The 20,374-nt window shown below is 45.4% G+C and overlaps 1 protein-coding gene across 2 annotated transcripts in view; it reads left to right on the forward strand.

The window, feature by feature from the left end:
• Positions 1-278: 278 nt before the first annotated feature.
• The window catches only part of IPO8 (importin 8), a 672,931-nt gene continuing 652,835 nt past the window's right edge, over positions 279-20,374 (forward strand). The window contains exon 1 of one of the 2 annotated variants that reach the window (XM_086952791.1): positions 279-499. In XM_086952791.1, the coding sequence (XP_086808917.1) occupies positions 416-499 (84 nt within the window). In that variant the 5' untranslated portion in view covers positions 279-415. The remainder of the gene's footprint in view (positions 500-20,374) is intronic. The other variant, XM_086952792.1, reaches the window with a different exon arrangement.

Below are 20,374 nucleotides of genomic sequence, written 5' to 3' on the forward strand. Positions count from 1 at the left end.
AATTAAATACTGTGAACGAGGGGGAGGTTCTCAATCGGACCGGCAGTTGACACATAAGATGACGTTACACTCTCTTTGTTTATACTCGTCGTTCTCAACATCCCAAACGAACCGTAAAGCATGGCTGCCCTCGACGGCAGATATACATGTGACGCTCTATGGCCACTTATTTTTAACGGGAATCCCGAGGCAAAACATGGTCGCCCTGTGTGCAATCCGTACAACATGTCCGCCGCCTGCGAGGCTTCGATCGTAAAGCGCTGCTGTTTTCTCGCTTTACGGTTTGTTGACGCAGTTGTCGTAAGCCGGTGAGTCTGACTGTACTCCCGGGCCGCCTCTGGTGCGCAGGTGATCGGTCTCTTGGCCTTTAGTTGCAATCTGTCAGAGGTCACAGGTCAGGAAGATTCCTGTCACCATGGACCCGAACCGGATCATCCAGGCTCTTAAGGGTACCATAGACCCCAAGTTACGGATAACCGCGGAGAATGAACTTAACCAGGTAGCGAACTGAGCGGAGAAAGCGGCAAACGCACAGGAACTAGCTGGGGGAAGAGAGGTCTGGGATTGTGTGTTGCTATCCGGCTCATTGCCCATCACCACTTTAGCTCCTGCGCACACCCTCTTTCCCCATCTCTAATAATGGCCCATTCTCTTGATTTTACGGCCAGACAACCCCCCATTCCCTCCCTTCTGTCCTCCAATCCTCGCTTCATGCCCTATTGTCGCTCATCCATCCCATGCATGTTTATCATTGATCATTTTAAGGCACAGGATATCCCAGGTACACAGTTCTGTGCATAGGAAAGCGCCCTCGGTAGCATATTGGCACCGCATAACTCGCTGGTACCATTAATGAGTCACCTCTTACTATTGTTCCTCCCCTCTTCCCCCGAGAGCGAGCTCCCTGTTGTGGAGCGAATTATACCAATTGCAATGTATGAACGTGAAGTGTTAGTGTAAATTGGAACAGCAGGATCTGAGTGTTTTGTTCAGAATATGATGAAGCTTAGGCACTTGAGGGTCAATACCACGTCTTGGCTGGTCGAAACATCAGTGCTTACACAACCACTTTTTAATTTTAATTTTAATTTACAGTTTGGGAATGTAAAGCATCAGCGTTTAGTTTCAATTTCTCTAGTTCTGCGCTGGACCATAAGACCAGCCTTTGGAACAATGACCAGTGTACTAAGACAGAACATTTTAAATTAAAATGCTAGGGACCCGGAAAAAAGTGCAAGGCTGTATGTACTGCCGCTCATTACAAGAAGCATTTAACCGTAGTGTTCTAATGTCTCACCATAAGTTAAGCAACATGTCGGTCGAAACCCACAGTAGTTCAGTCTCTGTTGTGTGCTAGTGTCTGAATCAAGACTGGGTGGGGAAAGACATTGAAATTGTTCTAGACATGTCCAAAATGAACAGTAAAACCTTCATGATTTGATGTATATGACTTCTAAGAACTGCTTTTTAAACCAACGTTTTTATTTGTGTTTTTGGTTAGTGTGTCTCACTAATATTTAGACCCTGACTCCGACAGCACATGCACTGCATGCATTCTCGCTTGCAAGAGATATTGTGTTTAACAAGGGGCATGCAGCCTGTTCAATACTTGGCATTCATTGGATTCATTGTCACTCTTATTTGCTGCCTTATAATTGGCCAGCGCATGTTGGCTTTACTTCTTCTTTCGGATGGGGCATGGACCAAGTTCTGATTGGTTCTGATTGCTTGCTGTCCTTCAGCTCATCGTGCGGTAATTGAGGCTCTACTTTTATTATTTCTTCTTCATTATTTAGCCTCTTGCCATATGTCACATACACTTAAAGGAAGCAATTTTCTCCTTTAAATTTATGTTTATTGTGACAACAGTAGTTATCTGCTTTTATTGTGACAACAGATGATATCTGCTTCCAAATTTATTTTCATTAAGACATGGATGAAATTACTTTCTTTATGTGATAGATTTTTTTTGCCAAATTACATTTTTTTTTCTTTTTTACACCTGGGGAGACTAACTGATTTACTCCAAATCACAGGGATATTGTGCGGAGACCTAACAAGCGTTGGGAGAGCCAATAGGTCTCGTATTTGAGACTATTGGCTCTGTCATTGCATTTTGTTCATGCTGTACAGCACACGCATTGCCAATGTTTTATAGCCCTGCTGTGTAGCAGCAGTGCCAAAAATTATAATAAAAAAGGTCTACAAAGCACACAGGGCTAGTGGACTTGGAAAAAAATGCATTTGCTCTTGCCCAGGCTTTGCATTAAGCATCATTTTTAAATTAGTTTTAGCTATACTGCTAAGCATCCACCCTGCTGTAGGGCATGGCTACACAACATTGCCACCACCAATAGCTCTAGTAGGCGAAACCTATTGGTTTTGCCAATGCTTGTTTCTTGTATTCAAAGAGTGGCCTGGTATTAAGAAGCGTGAATACCACTTTTTAAAAGTCTGTGCTTGTTCCTAAGAGTGTTTTACCTGCCTGAATAGCTGTTTATAACTCAGTTAAGATATTGGTTGTAGGAATGTTCCTTGTGTTTCTCCTGATTACTTTCTTCGTTTTTTCTCTGCTTTATGGCTATAAAGGCTGGGTACTCGGGGGTCGGGGAGTGGGGGTGGGATCAGAAGTTTAAAAGGAAAACAGCAAACTTCTGGTCAAGTAATTCTTGGTTCATCCAGGAGTGAAGACGGTATGTTTATTGATGTGGACAGTGTGTCTAGAAATAAGAGTAGATTGTTTGGTCGTTTTCTTGGTATCATTTGTTCGGTGCATCCAGTAACTGCTCATTCTCTCCTGCTGTTTTCCCTGGAGATTTTAGCTGTATTCAGGAGTTGAAATGTCTGTGACCCTAGTTTGGTGGCATAGCAGGAAGCGCATCCTTATTAAGGAACTATAGGGGACCAAATCTACTTCTAATGTTAAACTCTGTGGCTAACACATTGATATTCCATTTGTGAATGCCCTGTCTTCTTTTAAAAAACTCACCTCTGCTAGTTAATACACATGCAGTAGTTTTCGAAACTCCAACAGATTTCAAATTTGATTCCTAGCTTTTGAGACAGAGCTGATGACATGTCTATCAGCATGTTGAAATGGTTGAATATCTGTGATTCTTTTGATAAATGTCTTTCACACCATGATTCATTATCACCTCCATCTCCTCCTGCTCTCGAGGCATGTAAAAATAAACAAGCATTAAAAATGCAATAGGTCTCGCAGTGACATTATTTAGAGCTATTGATATTGTAAATGACATTGTTTTTTGTGTGTTGTTTTTATTTTGTAAAACATAATCAAAATGATTTGTAATTTTAAATAAAAGTAAAAAGATAGTACTAAATGGCTTAGTATGTCTAACCGTAAACTATATCTGTTTGGTAGAGGGCAACATATATTGTATATGTTTGTGAGTAAGATGTGTTGTACTGATGGAGTATTTAGATTAGAATGAAGGGGAAGATATGCAGATAAAAGGTAGGGGAATTAGGGTAGTATTGTATATGGCTATGGCTTTAATTTTGGGTTTGGTTTTAAATATATAAATAAAAAGCATATACATTTACAATACCAATAGCTCAAACTTGCGTATCTGCAAGACCTATTGCATTGCAAATGCTTGTTTAACATATAGGGTAAGTAAGCACCAAACTGCGTGACACGTCAGGTATGGGAACACATGGCGAAAAATATTGCCTTTAAGCAGGAAATGGTATAGTCCAAGGGCGTTGTAAGAAATGCTAATTGCTACTCCTACTCCACCACCTACTACTCATACTCCACCACCTACTATTCCTACTACTCCACCACCTACTACTACTACTACTCCACCACCTACTACTCCTACTCCACCACCTACTACTCCCACTCCTCCTACACCACCTACTATGCCACCTACTACTCCTACTTCACTACCACCTTCTCCACCTACTCCTCATACTTCACCACCTACTACTCCTACTACACCACCCACTCCTACTACCACTCCTACTAATATGCCTACTCCATCACCTACTCCACCTACTCCTAGTACTCCACCACCTACTACTATTACTACTCCTACTATTCCTACTCCACCACTTACTACTCCTACTCCACCACCTACTACTCCTACTCCACCACCTACTCCTACTCCTTCTACTCCTACTACTCCACCACCTACTACTACGCCACCACCTACTACTACTAAACCAACTTCTACTCCTACTCCACCACCTACTACTCCACCACCTACTACTCCACCACCTACTACTACTCCTACTACTCCACCACCTACTACTACTCCACCACCTACTATTACTACTCCTACTACACCTACTACTCATACTCCACCAACTACTACTACTCCACCAACTACTCTTACTACTCCACACCTACTACTACTCCATCACCTACTACTCCTACTCCATCACCTACTACTCCTACTCCACCACCTACTACTACTACTACTCCACCACCTACTACTCCACCACCTACTATTACTACTACTCCACCACCTACTATTACTACTACTCCACCACATACTATTACTACTACTCCACCACCTACTATTACTACTACTCCACCACCTACTATTACTACTACTCCACCACCTACTACTACTACTCCACCTACTACTCCTACCCCACCACCTACTACTCCTACCCCACCACCTACTACTCCTACTCCACCAACTACTCCTACTACTCCACCACCTATTCCTCTTACTCCACCACCTACTACTCCTACACCACCACCTACACCTACTACTCCTACTCTACCACCTACTACACCACCTACTACTCCCACTACACCACCTACTACTAGTACTCCACCGCCTACTATTCCTACTACTCCTACTCCACCACCTACTACTACTACTACTACTCCCACTCCACCACCTACCACTCCTACTCCACTTACTACTCCTGCTCCACCACCTACTACTCCTACTCCACCACCTATTAGTCCTACTCCTCCTACACCACCACCTACTACTCCTACTCCACTACACCACCTACTTCTCCACCTACTCCTCATACTCCACCACCTACTCCACCACCTACTACTACTCCTACTATTTCACCACCTACTACTACTCCTACTTCTACTATGCCTACTCCATCACCTACTACACCACTTACTACTCCACCACCTACTATTCCACCACCCATTACTACTCTACCACCTACTACTACTAAACCACCTACTCCTACTCCACCTACAACTCCACCACCTACTACTTCACCTACTACGCCTACTACTACGCCACCACCTACTCCTACTCCACCACCTACTACTACTACTCCTACTCCACCTCCCTACTCATCCTACTACTAACGAAAAAAAGCACAGGTGCACCATAAATTGGAATTCTTCAGAAGTAACAATGTTCATATCAAGAAACAAATGGTAAGGTCCAGAGGTCTTGTTTGTTTGATTCTTTATTTTTCAACAGTAGAAAAAGAACAGCCGACGCGTTTCGTCCCAAGACGGGACTTCTTCAGGGCAAGGATAAAAGAGGATAAATCCCCGGCAATAGAAACGATCCATGGGTTGTGCACCTGAGCTTATATAAACGGCCCCTCAACGTGAAGAAATGTAAAGCTTGAAAAGGGGCCGTTTATATAAGCTCAGGTGCATGTCAACCCATGGACGGTGCACTGTGGATACCTTGGCCCAAATCCTGAACACAAGTGACTCACCTTCTCGTTTGATATTTTTTAGCTAACATTACAAGCCCGGCTGCATAATAATCCTGGAGGATAGAAATGCATATATACCCCCAGATGTTGTTGCTTTGAAACTTCCTCTTTACAAGTACGAAATAGACCTCCGCCTTCGGTGCTCCGCCACACGATCGTTTCCATTGCCAGGGATTTATCCTCTTTTATCCTTGCCCTGAAGAAGTCCCGTTTTGGGACGAAACGCGTCGGCTGTTCTTTTTCTACTGTTGAAAAATAAAGAATCAAACAAACAAGACCTCTGGACCTTACCATTTGTTTCTTGATATGAACATTGTTACTTCTGAAGAATTCCAATTTATGGTGCACCTGTGCTTTTTTTCGTTACAAGTTAAAGTTCTGTTTAGGACTGTCATTGTGATGGCGGGTGTCTTATCGGTGTGAACATAATTCCTTTCCAGTATTTAGAAAGGGGTAAATTTTATACTGAGGTTATTTCAGATCAGGTGCATTCTTATGAAGGTTCCGCCATCTGCCATTTTTTAGTGCTCAACCTACTACTACTCCTACTCCGCCACCTACTACTCCTACTCCGCCACCTACTACTCCTACTCTGCCACCTACTACTCCTACTCCACCACCTACTACTATTACTACTCCTACTCCACCACCTACTACTCCTACTACTACTCACCACCTACTCCTACTCCACCACCTACTACTCCTACTCCACCTACTACTACTCCACCACCTACTACTCCTACTCCACCTACTACTACTCCACCACCTACTACTCCTACTCCACCACCTACTACTATTACTCCACCACCTACTACTACTCCTATTACTATTACTACTCCTACACCTACTTCTCATATTCCACCACCTACTACTCCTACTCCACCACCCACTACTCCCACTCCTCCTACTACTACTACACCACCACCTACTATTACTACTACTACTCCTACTAGTACTACTCCACCATCTACTCCTCCTACTCCATCACCTACTACTACTCCACCACCTACTACTACATCACCTACTCCTCCTACTACCCCTACTCCACCACCTACCACTACTACTCCTACTCCACCACCTACTACTACTACTCCACCACCTACTACTACTACTCCTACTCTACCACCTACTACTCCACCACCTACTCCTACTACTCCTACTCCACCACCTACTACTCCTACTCCATCACCTACTACTACTACTCCTACACCACCACCTACTACTCCTTCTCCACCACCTACTGGTGGCAGTGGGTGTGGTGGTGGGTAGAGTGATGGTGGGTAGGGTGATGGTGGTGGTGGGTAGCGTGGCGGTGGTGGGTAGGGGTGGGGGTGGTTGTGGGTAGGGTGGTGGTGATGGGTAGGGGTGGTGGGTAGGGTGGTGGTGTGTAGGGTGGCGGTGGGTAGGGTGGAGGTGGGTAGGAGTGGTGGGTAGGGTGGAGGTGGTGGGCAGGGTGGTGGGTGGTGGGTAGGGTGGCGGGTGGTGGGTAGGGTGGCGGTGGGTTGGGGTGGTGGGCAGGGTGGAGGTGGTGGGTGGGGTGGTGGTCGTGCATAGCGGTGTTGGGTAGGGTGGTGGGTGTGGTGGTGGTAGGGGTGGGTAGGGTGGTGGTAGTGGGTGTGGTAGGGGTGGGTGTGGCGGTGTGGAGGTTGGTGGTAGTGATGGGTTGGGTGGTGGTGGCGATGGTGGGTAGGGTTGTGGTGCGTAGGGTGATGGTGGGTAGGGTGATGGTGATGGGGGTAGGGTGATGGTGGTGGGGTGATGGTGGAGGGTAGGGTGGTGGACAGTGGTGGTGGGTAGGGTGGTTGTGGTGGGTAGGGTGGTTGTGGTGGGTAGGGTGGTGGTAGTGGGTGTGGTAGGGGTGAGTAGGGTGGTAGTGGCGATGGTGGTGGGTAGGGTTGTGGTGGGTAGGGTGATGGTGGGTGGTGGTGGGTAGGGTGATGGGGTAGAGTGATGGTAGTGGGTAGGGTGGTGGGGTGGTGGCGGGTAGGGTGGTGGTGGTGGGTGGGGGTGGTGAGTAGGGTGGCGGTGGGTTGGGTGGATGTGGGTAGGACGGCGGTGGGTAGGGCAGTGGTGGGTAGTGCAGTGTTGGGTAGGGTGGTGGTTGGTAGGGTGGTGGTAGTGCATAGCAGTGATTGGTAGGGTGGTGGTGGGTAGGGTGGTGGTGGTGGTGGGTAGGGTGGTGATGGTGGTAGTGGTGGGTAGGGTGGTGGTGAGTGTGGTGGTGGTAGTCCGGTCGTCCGTCTCAACCAGAAAGAGCCTAGTGTCACTAGTCACTCATTGACCTGGGAAATGTGGCTGCCATGCTGACATCAGAAGGACAATAGGCTGAGTGGGAGTGCTAGGGAGGAAGCTGGTGGCCTGAAGGTAGTTCAACCCACTGAGCTATCTTATTAAAACTTAGGTCTTTGATTGGAACTTTGGAATCCTATGAAAGGGCACTTTCCAGTCGCCATAGGTATGGGTGCGCTGCCTACATTGCGAGGCTGTGCGATGGGTGAGATGAAGTGATTCACAATCATGAGTTAGTCATGTATGCATTGCTGCCTTCTTGTGTGCTCCTGGGCAGCTGCTTCTATGGCGTCACTCTCTCTGTCAGATCTCTGTTGTACAAAACGGTTAAAAAGTTGTCATTTTTCATTGACTGAAGTTCACAGTCCTTGTAGAACAAGCTGTGCTTGAAATGGAAAAATAGAAGTGCAGGTACTCTGCACCAGATTACCTGCTTGCTTCTGAGAAGTGCCGGTACGCTCCAATGAAAATTATTACGTTTTTCATGAAAGGTGCAGGTACTCTCCCTCTCAAAATAAAAAAATTGAGCCAGTTTGCCAGCCGTATAGAAATGTAACGTTCTCAGCCCATTACCTGCTTCAGAAAAATATTTTCATATTAAACAACTAGGGGAGAGGGTGTTTCTGCCGTAAATAAAACACAGTGCTCCTAAAAATATAAACATTAACGTTTTGGCCCACATAATGGAATAGAGGACGGGATGCCCGACACCCCTCCCCCGCTGCGAGGAACGCGCAGTCAGTCAGAACTCTGTAGCTGTCTCACATCTGTCTTCTTTCAATTGTGTCCACTCATTTCCCATTTGGAGACATTCTCGAGCCAGATGCCAGTAACATCAGGTTTCTGTGGGCCCAGTTTCTAGCGGCATAAGCAGCTTATCACAGGCGCCTGTAGTCAGTGTGGCGTAGTGGGCCCCACCCTTCAGGGGAGCCCACGTGAGATGTGGTAGACTCATGGGCCTCGGCCACATTCTTTGGGGGGAGGGTTGATGGGGGGCGGGGTATCCTTTTGCGTTACGCCACGGCCAGATTTATTTTCTGTTTCTCATCGCTTTTGGTCATAGTGTTAGTGTATGAGGGGGACTCTGTCTTTGTGGACCTGGGCACGACCTCTAATAAAGCAGACATCGTAGGTACAGTTACTTGCACCAAAAAATTTAACTATCATAATGAGACTGAATTCAACATTCTCACAAATCGACTTCCGGTCCCTCTTCAGATACTAGTGCAGTCTTGCACAAGTTACATTCGATTTGTTGCTTGTTTAGTTGTTTAGTTGGCATCAACAGAAGCTGTTGACCTACAGAGGGGTCACTCATTCTCTGAAAATGAGAGACATGCCGAATATTATGGGAAAAAAAGCGTTCTCCTCAGCAGCGGCGGCGTGGTCCATTACTCACCGGTGCCAACAGCCCTCCCCCCTCTCTCTCACGGCAGCTGGGGCGACGCCTCTTCATCGTGCACACCAGGCAAAATGACAAAATAACGGAATTATAAATAATAAACCCCCAACTGAGGCCGTCATAAACACAGCACCGCCTCTCCCCTACCTCCTCCACCCGAGGAACACGCAGGAATGACGGCACTAACGAAAAAAAAAAATGGAAACAGGATACTGAATCCCGCCCCTCCAGGACTCCCTGACCTGCCCCATGGTTGCCAAGGCAATATTTCAAGAAATATTGTCGTGCTACCGTAAGGCAGGTCATGGAGTCCTCGAGAGGTGGGATCCAGAGTAGACAAATCTGCTAAACGGGAGCTTTTTTCAATGGCAGGCCTCCGTTTCCAGAGGCCTGCCAATGGAAAAAAGGGGCGTGGCTTCACGCAGTACTGAATTCCCCTCCTCACAATATCTCTCTGCCTGCAGCAGGGCATGCCCCGCAATGCAGGCTTCGACCTAAAAAACGGGATGGTGTGCAAATGGTGCACCTAGTACTTAAATACTTTGCTTTATCAGTATTTACCAGGTGCACTTGAAAGCACATAAGGGTCAGAATGTAATTGTTTATCTGCGTGATGATTAGCAGGATGAAACCAGTGGTTTAGAGAATTAATCACATTGTATTAATTGATTTTATTAGAATGAATAACGCCAGTTATCTAATAGATCTGTAAACTACTTAGACATGTTTGTATTTTCTTAACTGGTTTACAACTGATTTATACATTGTCAAAAAGGCAGAGCCAGAGCAGTCCAGTAATTAGAAGACTTGATTGCTATGTGGCTGAGCAAGTGTATTACTATTAGCCAATTACTTCAGTGAACATCTGCATCCCATGTGCTTTTTCTAAAAGAAGACTGCAGGTGTACCATCTTCCGCAGGTTTAGCAAAAAGTAGACAATGTTTGTCTCAAACACAGTATCGCTCAGCGTAGCCCAAAGTTTTTCCCCGTTGACCTTACCGAAGGCTGAGCTGAGACCCATAAATTGCCAGGTGCATGTTATCCTGCGTGGCCTCAGTATATTTTGTAATATTTAGATGTAAATGTAAACATTAGCCAATGGTCCCACGGCCATGTCTAAAGCCATTCTTAACATCCAATGTTCATTGGCCCACTTCATCATCCGATCTGTCCTATAATCTTTACTACAGAGTCTATTAATCATATGACCTGATAACAGCAGAGGACGTCTTTACTTCCCTTCTTAAGTATAAGCACAATCACAGATAGAGACCAAAAACTTGAAGATCATGCCAAATAGTCTCTTTGATGTATAAAGTAGTTTAAGTGGCATAGAGCTCTATATTAAGACTTAAACAAGTCACAGGTACCCCATCAGGGTCTGGGACCTTATTGTCTGGTAATGTGTTGAACGCATCCCTAACCTCCTCACACACAAAGGAGATCCACACCTATAGGCAAGTGATGGACAAGATTCTCAGTTATAGACTTAGGTGCATCATAGATGACTTAAAAGTTCCTAACTCCAGTACCAGAAGAGAGATGCAAGGATAATGAGTGCCATGCTTTTTGACTGATCAGTGGGTGGTTTAACAATTCCCCAAAATATTGAGCTATCCCTCTGACTACTGGCATAGATAAGTTGTTCCCAGGCCCCCTGACGTAAAGATGCTTTCTGATATTTGAAAGCTGTTTTACTAATAAAACGGCAGGAGGCTACCATTGATTTGTCCCTTGGTTTTCTCTTTAGAGCCCCACACACACAGGGCCCCACACACACAGGGCCCCACACACACAGGGCCCCACGCACACAGAGCCCCACGCACACAGAGCCCCACGCACACAGAGCCCCACGCACACAGAGCCCCACGCACACAGAGCCCCACGCACACAGAGCCCCACGCACACAGAGCCCCACGCACACAGAGCCCCACACACAGCCCCACACACACACACAGCCCCACACACACACAGCCCCACACATACACAGCCCCACACATACACTCAGAGCCCCCCCACACACACATACTCCATAATAGCAAACTGCAGAGTTCCTTCCAACCAAGCCACCAAATAAGATGTAGCTGCAAGCTATAAAAGGTGCAAATAATCACAATAGTGTCAAATAAGGTCAGAAACAAACTAAAATAGAAAAACTGTATGCTTAGCCACTTTCAGCTCCAAACTCTAATGCGCCCCTCCACCACCCCGTGAATGGCTACTTGGAGAATGGTATGAGCCGCAGTACCATGTCACTTCTACACACACAAATGACAAGGGGATTATGGCATTAACACACGGAGATGTGTGTCATCTGACATATATATTAAAAAGCCAATAGCTACAACGTATGGATACTTGGTCGCACAACTGTGACTAAAAACAGGGAAAAACCGGAGTATAGCTTTTTATATATATGTTTGTATTATGTTAACAGTCTGGTCTCTTTGTATGTTATTTGCTGCTAGCCTAGGCAATGACCCCACGAGGGGTGAGCAGCATCTTTTACCTTTGGTCACATGTAGTAACTGTACGTTGTTTTTAATAATTGTGTGTTGGTCAAACATGTTTAAACATGTTTATTGTGTTCCTTTTTCTGTGCCCTTGTGTTCATATGTGTGTATTTATATTATTTATGGTACACCTCTTTTCAGCCCTGACTAAGTTCAATCCCTTTGAATGAAACGTGTTGGCTGAGGCTTGTTGAACATATTTGTTGGATTATCAAATAAAGAATGTTTTTCACATAAAAAAGAGAAAATCGACCATTTATTGTTACGGAAACAAACCACTGGGGTAGTGCACCACTCCATTTGTTCTCAAGGTTGGCAAGTTTTGAGGTTTTGAGCAAATCCGTCCATGGGATCAAAAGTCATAAACAAATCATAAAATACCTTTTCAATGCAACATGCAGCAGAATTACAACTACTCAGGGCCTACTACTACTGTGTAATTCACACACACCAATACCCACAAAGTACACATGGAGACACACACACACACACACACACACACACACACACGCGTGAACAAAGACACAGACACACGTGCGGACAATAACCAACCCAGTTCAGAATTAAAGATACAATGTATGGGTAAGAACACATTTCTGCTATAACAGCGATGGAAGTGATAGAGCGCGCAAGTCACTCAACTAGAATTTGTACCAATACTCACCTGGGCCCATAATTCCAAATAGTATACCTTAACATTTATTTTAGGTAACTAACACTCTACTACCAGTTTATTTGTAATTTTATCTCTGATTCCTATACCAGTAAACCTACTAATCTTTGACACTAAGTATCTAACACAATGGATCAGGGAGTTGAGTTAAGGAAAAGGCACTCAAAAATATCATAACATTTGTAATTATAAAATAACCACAGACTCAGGGTAGGTTCAAAATTTTATCTAATCATCATCATCATAAGTCATGAGCCACAAGTTAAATGCGATAAGACTATCAATAACCAAAATCAGAAACAACGTATAGCTATGAATAAGATAGAGTATGCTAATCATTTAGAAACTTGGAAAATAAAGGGAAGGTAGAAACAAGGAACATGCTAATTTTAGAAAACAGACTTTCGCAACTAGATTAACCCCTTGCGTGCTGATGACGGCTCCCGTCCGTCATGCATCGCGGTGGGCGTGTGCTGATGATGGCCGGGAGCCGTCATGACCACGCCCGCGATCGGAATCTGCCGCACAGGCGCAAAATTCCGACCGCGGTCAAGGGGTTAAAGGAGGGTAAAGAAAGGGAACATACTAAACCCAAAAACGTTCGCAATTCACTAGCAGTTTGAAAAAGGAGAAACACAACTTATGTAATTTGATTATCCAGATTTTATCTTAATAACTATAGGGAAGGTAAGATTTGGGACATACTATTAAATTCAGCTTATCCCCTAAAGGGAGGGTGAGAAAAGGATTATATACTCTTATAGAAACATACCGCATTAGCTAAAGGTGGAACACACTAATAATCAGTAAATACATGAAAGTCTCATTTACCAAGGGACGGGGAAAGAAAAGGAACATCGGCAATCAAGCTTTGCAAATTCAGGACGGTGAGAAAAGGAATGCAAGTTAATTTACAATCACCCACACAGACTTATATTTACCTAGGATAGAGTGAAGACCAACCCTGGCCACGGGTCAGTTTGGCAAAGACAGGAGGAACCCCAAAGACTTCAGTGCCAGTAGGCGAGCAGGTGCTGCTCATGGACAATCAGGACAGGATAACCCCAGAATTAGGATCAGGACCGGTTCACCAAAGGTTAAGACCAGCACCCGCAGCTTTGGTTGCAACGCCTGCGCTACTCCTCTCTACAAAGAATCTGCCAAAACCCCGATTGGGTTATAACTTTTATCAGCAAAGTGCTTCGCCAGCACTTTTACTTCCAAAAACCCCGATTGGGTTCTCGAACCTCCCAACAGAGTGCTCCGCAGCTCTCTGCTTTTAGTCACCTATTGAGTCCGTTGGGTCAGTGACAGGTCAGCTATTCGGACAAGCTAAACCTACGCTAATTATACTGTTTTTCAGGTCAGTGTACCACCCCTCAATGTTGCAAGTGTAAGGATCCCCAATTTCGATTGGACAAAGGAGGAGGACGGGTCATCACACCACCTAAATTGTAGACTTTCTCAGACTCCTTATTCAAATTCCGTTCACGCCTCTTAAATTCCAGGTTCTCATGACATATGCCTTTCGGTTAACAATGGTGAATATAACATTGAATACAATTGTAACAAATTTCAGTACAGTTCAGCTCCTTCTAGCTAGGTTGCAGGTCAGGTTCCCAGGCGCATCTTGGCTGTTGCTGCCATCTGGCTAGGTTCCAATGCTGCAGAGTTCATTTTTCCTCCACAGGGCGACATGCGCAGAAAGGACTTCCAAAATGGAGTAGCAAGCACCTCCCAGGCCCAAAGAATACGATACATGAAAGGTAAAAGGAAACAATTTAGAACACAGTAATAAATGATTACACTCTATACCATGAATTTTTACTCTATACCCATTACTTAAATATAATTTATAGCATTAGGATTAAGCAGAACGAACAGCTTAGCGAAAGCAGCAATGCAATCTTCTCGCATGTCAGAACACAGAACAGCCATTTTATCACTAGTTCGCAGATGCGAAATAGTTCCCTCCAAAGCTGCGAGTATGTCATGCCACGTGGGTATGACAGACGCATGCGCAATAGAAATTCCAGCGAAGCAGCAACCATTTTATATGCAAGCGTATTAGGATTAGAAAACACATGAGCACGCTTCACTCGGTTTCCCAATATAGATGATGAAAAGGTAAATTAGTAAGACAAACATGTTGATTACATAGTTAGTTATTCATGGTTCATGAGTACGAGCAAGTCGCTTCATATGCGAATCCTTGCTCCATCAGAAGTTCAACCAGGACTGGGGCGCAAAAGTGACATCAGCATACGTAAAAAAAAATAAAAGTTAATGGAAAGCATAACAGTTTCAGGGAGTCAGTTACTTCATCCCCTTTCGAGTTTTTCACTCAGTATTTGCAGAACCGCAGCCAGCTGGACAGGATTATGTCAAAATGCTTGTTTCACCTGCTCCCAGTAAAGCTTGTTCCAAGGGTACCAGGATGTGTGCGCCGACCTGCAGGTCTGGTTGCTGGCCCACAGCTGCAGAGGGTTGTGAGTATGCTGCATTCACAGGTTTGATTCCCGGAAGGTCGGACCTGGCTCTTCACCCTCGTGGACAAATGACGTGAGTGAGGTGGGTTGGATAATAAGACAGGCGTTCAAAGCGAGTTCACTTAGTGTGCATATATGTAAATAGCGTCAATAATAAGTTTTTTCTGCATATTGTTTACATTACTGGGGGAGGGGGTTTAAACCCAGCGCAGCCATAGCATGCAGTAGAGTGCAAACTTCTTCTGAAACAAATCTCTGTCTCCAAAAACCAAACAGCAGTGCACTCAGACAACTGTTCCATACAACCAGCTTTAGTCTGGTTCACAAAGCGCTAAATATAGCAGCGTGGACTGACTCGCAGGCAAGACAGGGTTCGTAGAGGTGCAGAGCTGCGCTTTATCTGACACAAACAGAAGGATGACACTCAAGGATAAGCGGTGCTGCTGGGGGGTGTGGGGGGGGGGTGCTGCTCTCCAATTAACCAAACCCCGAGCTCTGTGGGAGTAAATGAGCCCACGCAGAAGCAGCAGTCGGGAACCAGGTGTTAATGTTGCTTGTGTACCAACTAAGCATCGTGTTGATAAATAAGCTCCAAGGAGATACAAAATGTATCAAGTGACGTGATAAATCTTGTAAATGGCCCCTTGGTCTCAGATTACATCCTGTCCCTTCTCCGTGATTACCAATTTGGGCTCCAGTAACTCAGCTCAGCTGGAAGTTTCAGCTCAGTCACACTGACGTGTCCAGTCCGGCAAGGCAGCAGGCTACATGATGCCCATGTAGTTTGCACTCGTCAAACAGGAGCCAGATTGCACACATTTAACACACCCTGGCTGGTCACCTGTTCCTCGATCATGGAACCGACAGACCGGGGAAAATGGTCGCATTAGCTCTGCTCTGGTCGGCTGAATGAAATGTTGCATTTGCTCTGGGCTGTTTACGTCATTGGCTGAAACTGTACCGTGCACCGGTGTAAAAAAGGCAACAAGCCCTATTTCAAGTCGGGGGCAGTGAGTATGAGGCTAGCGAGGGCACGTTAGGGGGCGCCTCTGGCCTGGATTCACCATATCAGCCCCGTTAAACATGTTAAAGAAGCGCACCTTTTTGTTAGATCTCTGGCTGTGCTCTATGACCTGCATAAACTGATTTTTCATCCGCTGAGCTGCTGTGTGAAAACAACACAATTCTAAACGTTTGTGTCACCTATCGTGCGTGTGCCTAAACCCTTCTATTTAAAGCTGTTTACAAACTATTGTGCACCCGGCTGGAATGCCCAGGTGGGCGCGGTCATGTTTAAATGAAATAAAAGTGAAGGCTGCTGTTCCAAACTGTGCCAGAGTCGAGGACATACACAATAACAGTCCGCGCTTTTACAAAAACAAGAAAGAACCGAGATGAGGCAGAGGCGCAGTTTTAGTGTTGTACAGCGCGCTGAAAGTTTAAAGACAAGCACTCAGCTGGGGCGGAGGACTCTGCGACTTCTTCCAGTGCCGGCCGGGGGGAAATGGCATCACAAAGGCGGCGCCATTTTTGCGATTCGGGGGCGTGTTTTTAGCAGTTGAGTGACGGATGATGTCACGGCTTAAAAACTGCAAAAAACACGCCCCCGAATCGCAAAAAGACGGGGCTTGAACCGAGTGACGCCCCTCTCCTCCAATGGCTGGCCAGCATTTACGAGGCCAGCCAATGGAGAAGAGGGGCGGGTTCAAGCCCCCATACTGCCAAAACATTAAATCTCGGACTCCGCCCACTGCGTGGGATGCTAGTCTGAGACCTAAAAATGAATAAGTAACAATGAACGAGTTAGAACACAGTAATAAAACCGCAGCCAGATTAGAGGATCCTATATCAAGCAGCTCAGTTTTGCAGTTTAAGCACAAAGTAGTTAGTATAAGTAAGCCACACTTAACCCTCCTTGAAGAAGAACGAATCGCAGGGACAGAGAAAGCTCTAACACCTTTTAGAATAAAATGATTACTAACATCTTAAATTTCTTGAAAGCAAATGATGTTGAGTTTCTTATTATAGGTTCACCAGTTTACATCATCTCTTTTGCCTTCCTAACCCATGTTATTCCAATTTTGATAGTTCCATGAATTCTGTCACACAGAATCATGCGGGGCTACATCCAGGGTAAGGCCTGAGTGGAAAATTAGTAAATTGAGTCAGTCAATAATTATTGTCCAAATTGTGTAAAGGTTCAAAGCTAGTAATAGTGGGAACATCACAGCTAGCTTTACTTGTGCTTTGTGCAGAGTTTGTCACTAGCACAGGATGCAGCTGAAGACCAGAAAGATTATGTGTCTTATTAAAAAGAAAACGTAAGCTGAAATACCAGGATGCGCTCCCTGCCTAGGGGAAAGCTCAGATGACAAACTGCCAGCCATTATTGCGTTATTAACATTGGCCACAAGACAGTTGCCTACATAACCTTTAGAATCCCTCCCCACCCAAGAGACTCTCCTAACCGTATTCATTTGTCTTAACAGTAATGAGCCACACCATAATAGCCCATCTATCCAATGTACAACCTTAGTTTTTTCAATTGTGTAAAATTTCCAGAAGACTTATCTTTGAGAGGTGGAACCTTTAACAGATCTAGAACAAAAGGAGTGACCACACTGAGGCTGATCTTGGGATATCCGTGAACCTACCCAGCTTTTTCCTGGAAGTTAATACTGGCCAAAGTCACCCCACATGCACATTCAAACGTTGTGCATTTGCAACTATGGGATCCATATCCAGAAGTCAGGCAGTTTCATGAACTCCATGCAAGACATACTCCTTGCTTGAATTCTTCCAGGAGTCATCAAAACTGGGCAAGCAAATTAAGAGGGCAGAGGGAGCAGGTGGTGCATTTGTATACCAGACTTAGTGTGATGAGGGCCATGAATATCATTAGTTACAACTTATGTTAAAGGAGCAACTAAATTGGCAAAGGAAACCTTCCATAGAGTCAAAATAGCATTTTCAATCCTAGTCAGTCTCTGATTACATGAGCCAAAAGAGTTAATTGCAAGGGTTTCCAGTCTCATAAAAAGTTTAGCGTATAAAATATCCACGGATTTCTCCATAGGGTTGGAGACTCCAACACCCTCTTCCAAGGAGTTAACCCCCCTAGTTTATATACTATCATTTGTCTCCTGCTTCTCCAACAAGTAGCTGGTGACCTACTGGTAGTTCTCCAGCTACCTGTAAGTAGCTCTACTGCGTTCAGTCCACCCTACTAAATTTGAAGCTTATGCATGGTTGAATTAATATAACTATACCAAAATTGCGCGTTGTCTGGAGGAAATTATGTGTGTTTTCAGAACTGATATTGGAGTGATTAAATGGCGTTGCACTAGTCTTGACTTATAACTAACTTTATTGCAGCCATAGTTGTTATGGATTATAAAAGTGCATGCGTTCAAAATTAGCAATTTACATTATTAATTTACATTACTGTTGGCGACCCTCTCTGATGCACAGAGATGATCACATCTTGTATATGGTGGCCAATAATGTAATCTTGTCTGGCGCGGTACCATTATTGTTAGTAACTGGATGTTTTTCATTGCACCTAAGTAGCTCTTATTACTAAACAAGCATTTGCAATGCAATAGGGCTCGCATTATTAAAGTTAGAGGTATTAGTATTGTAAATGACACATTTTTTATTTATGTTTCTGTTTTGAAAATAGCGAAATTAATAACTTTGTCATTTACAATGCCAATAGTGTTAACTTTTGCAAACGTGACACATATAGCATTTGTAATGCAATATGTGTTGTATTTACATGACTTAGATGTATTAATATTAAAAATAACAATGGGTTGTATTTTTTTCAATATTTAATACTTAAATAAAAGTTATTGTAATTTATAATGGCAATAGCTTACACTTTTTCAAATAACTTTTTGGAAGATTATGTTTAGTATATTTTATTGTGATGAAAATACAAGAACAGAAGTGAAATATTAACATTTTTTTGTGACATTTGTAATAAAGCTTGAAACATTGAGAGAACATATTTGAATCAGTTGTTGTTGAATGGTTGCACAGATTGATGCTGTGGTGGCTCTGAATGATGTTGTGGCAGCGACGAGTGATGCTGTGGCGTTCAGTGATGCTCTGGTAGCGCATAGTGATGTTGTGGTGCCCCTGAGTGATGCTGTGGTGATGCGATGGATAGTGAGGGCGATAGATAGATAGAGGGAGGGCAAAAGATAGATAGAGGGAGGGCGAGAGATAGAGGCAGGGCGAGAGATAGAGGGCGAGGGATGGAGTGTGGGCGAGGGATGGAGTGTGGGCGAGGGATGGAGTGTGGGCGAGGGATGGAGTGTGGGCGAGGGATGGAGTGTGGGCGAGGGATGGAGTGTGGGCGAGGGATGGAGTGTGGGCGAGGGATGGAGTGTGGGCGAGGGATGGAGTGTGGGCGAGGGATGGAGTGTGGGCGAGGGATGGAGTGTGGGCGAGGGATGGAGTGTGGGGCGGGGGAGGGATGGAGTGTGGGGCGGGGAGGGATGGAGTGTGGGGCTGGGAGGGATGGATGGATGGATGGATGGTGTGGGGCTGGGAGGGATGGATGGATGGATGGATGGATGGATGGAGTGCGGGGATGGATGGATGGATGGAGTGCGGGGATGGATGGATGGATGGAGTGCGGGGATGGATGGATGGATGGAGTGCGGGGATGGATGGATGGATGAAGTGCGGGATGGATGGATGGATGGAGTGCGGGGATGGATGGATGGATGGAGTGCGGGGATGGATGGATGGAGTGCGGGGATGGATGGATGGATGGATGGATGGATGGAGTGGGATGGAGTGGGATGGAGTGGGATGGAGTGGGATGGAGTGGGATGGAGTGGGATGGAGTGGGATGGATGGATGGATGGATGGAGTGGGATGGATGGATGGATGGATGGATGGATGGAGTGGGATGGAGTGGGATGGATGGATGGATGGATGGATGGAGTGGGATGGATGGATGGATGGATGGATGGATGGATGGAGTGGGATGGAGTGGGATGGATGGAGTGGGATGGATGGAGTGGGATGGATGGAGTGGGATGGATGGAGTGGGATGGATGGATGGATGGAGTGGGATGGATGGAGTGGGATGGATGGATGGAGTGGGATGGATGGATGGAGTGGGATGGATGGATGGAGTGGGATGGATGGATGGAGTGGGATGGATGGATGGATGGAGTGGGATGGATGGATGGAGTGGGATGGATGGATGGAGTGGGATGGATGGATGGAGTGGGATGGATGGAGTGGGATGGATGGAGTGGGATGGATGGAGTGGGATGGATGGAGTGGGATGGATGGATGGAT

This window comes from Lissotriton vulgaris, chromosome 1_2, assembly GCF_964263255.1.
Source record: "Lissotriton vulgaris chromosome 1_2, aLisVul1.2, whole genome shotgun sequence".
Lineage (NCBI taxonomy): Eukaryota > Metazoa > Chordata > Amphibia > Caudata > Salamandridae > Lissotriton > Lissotriton vulgaris.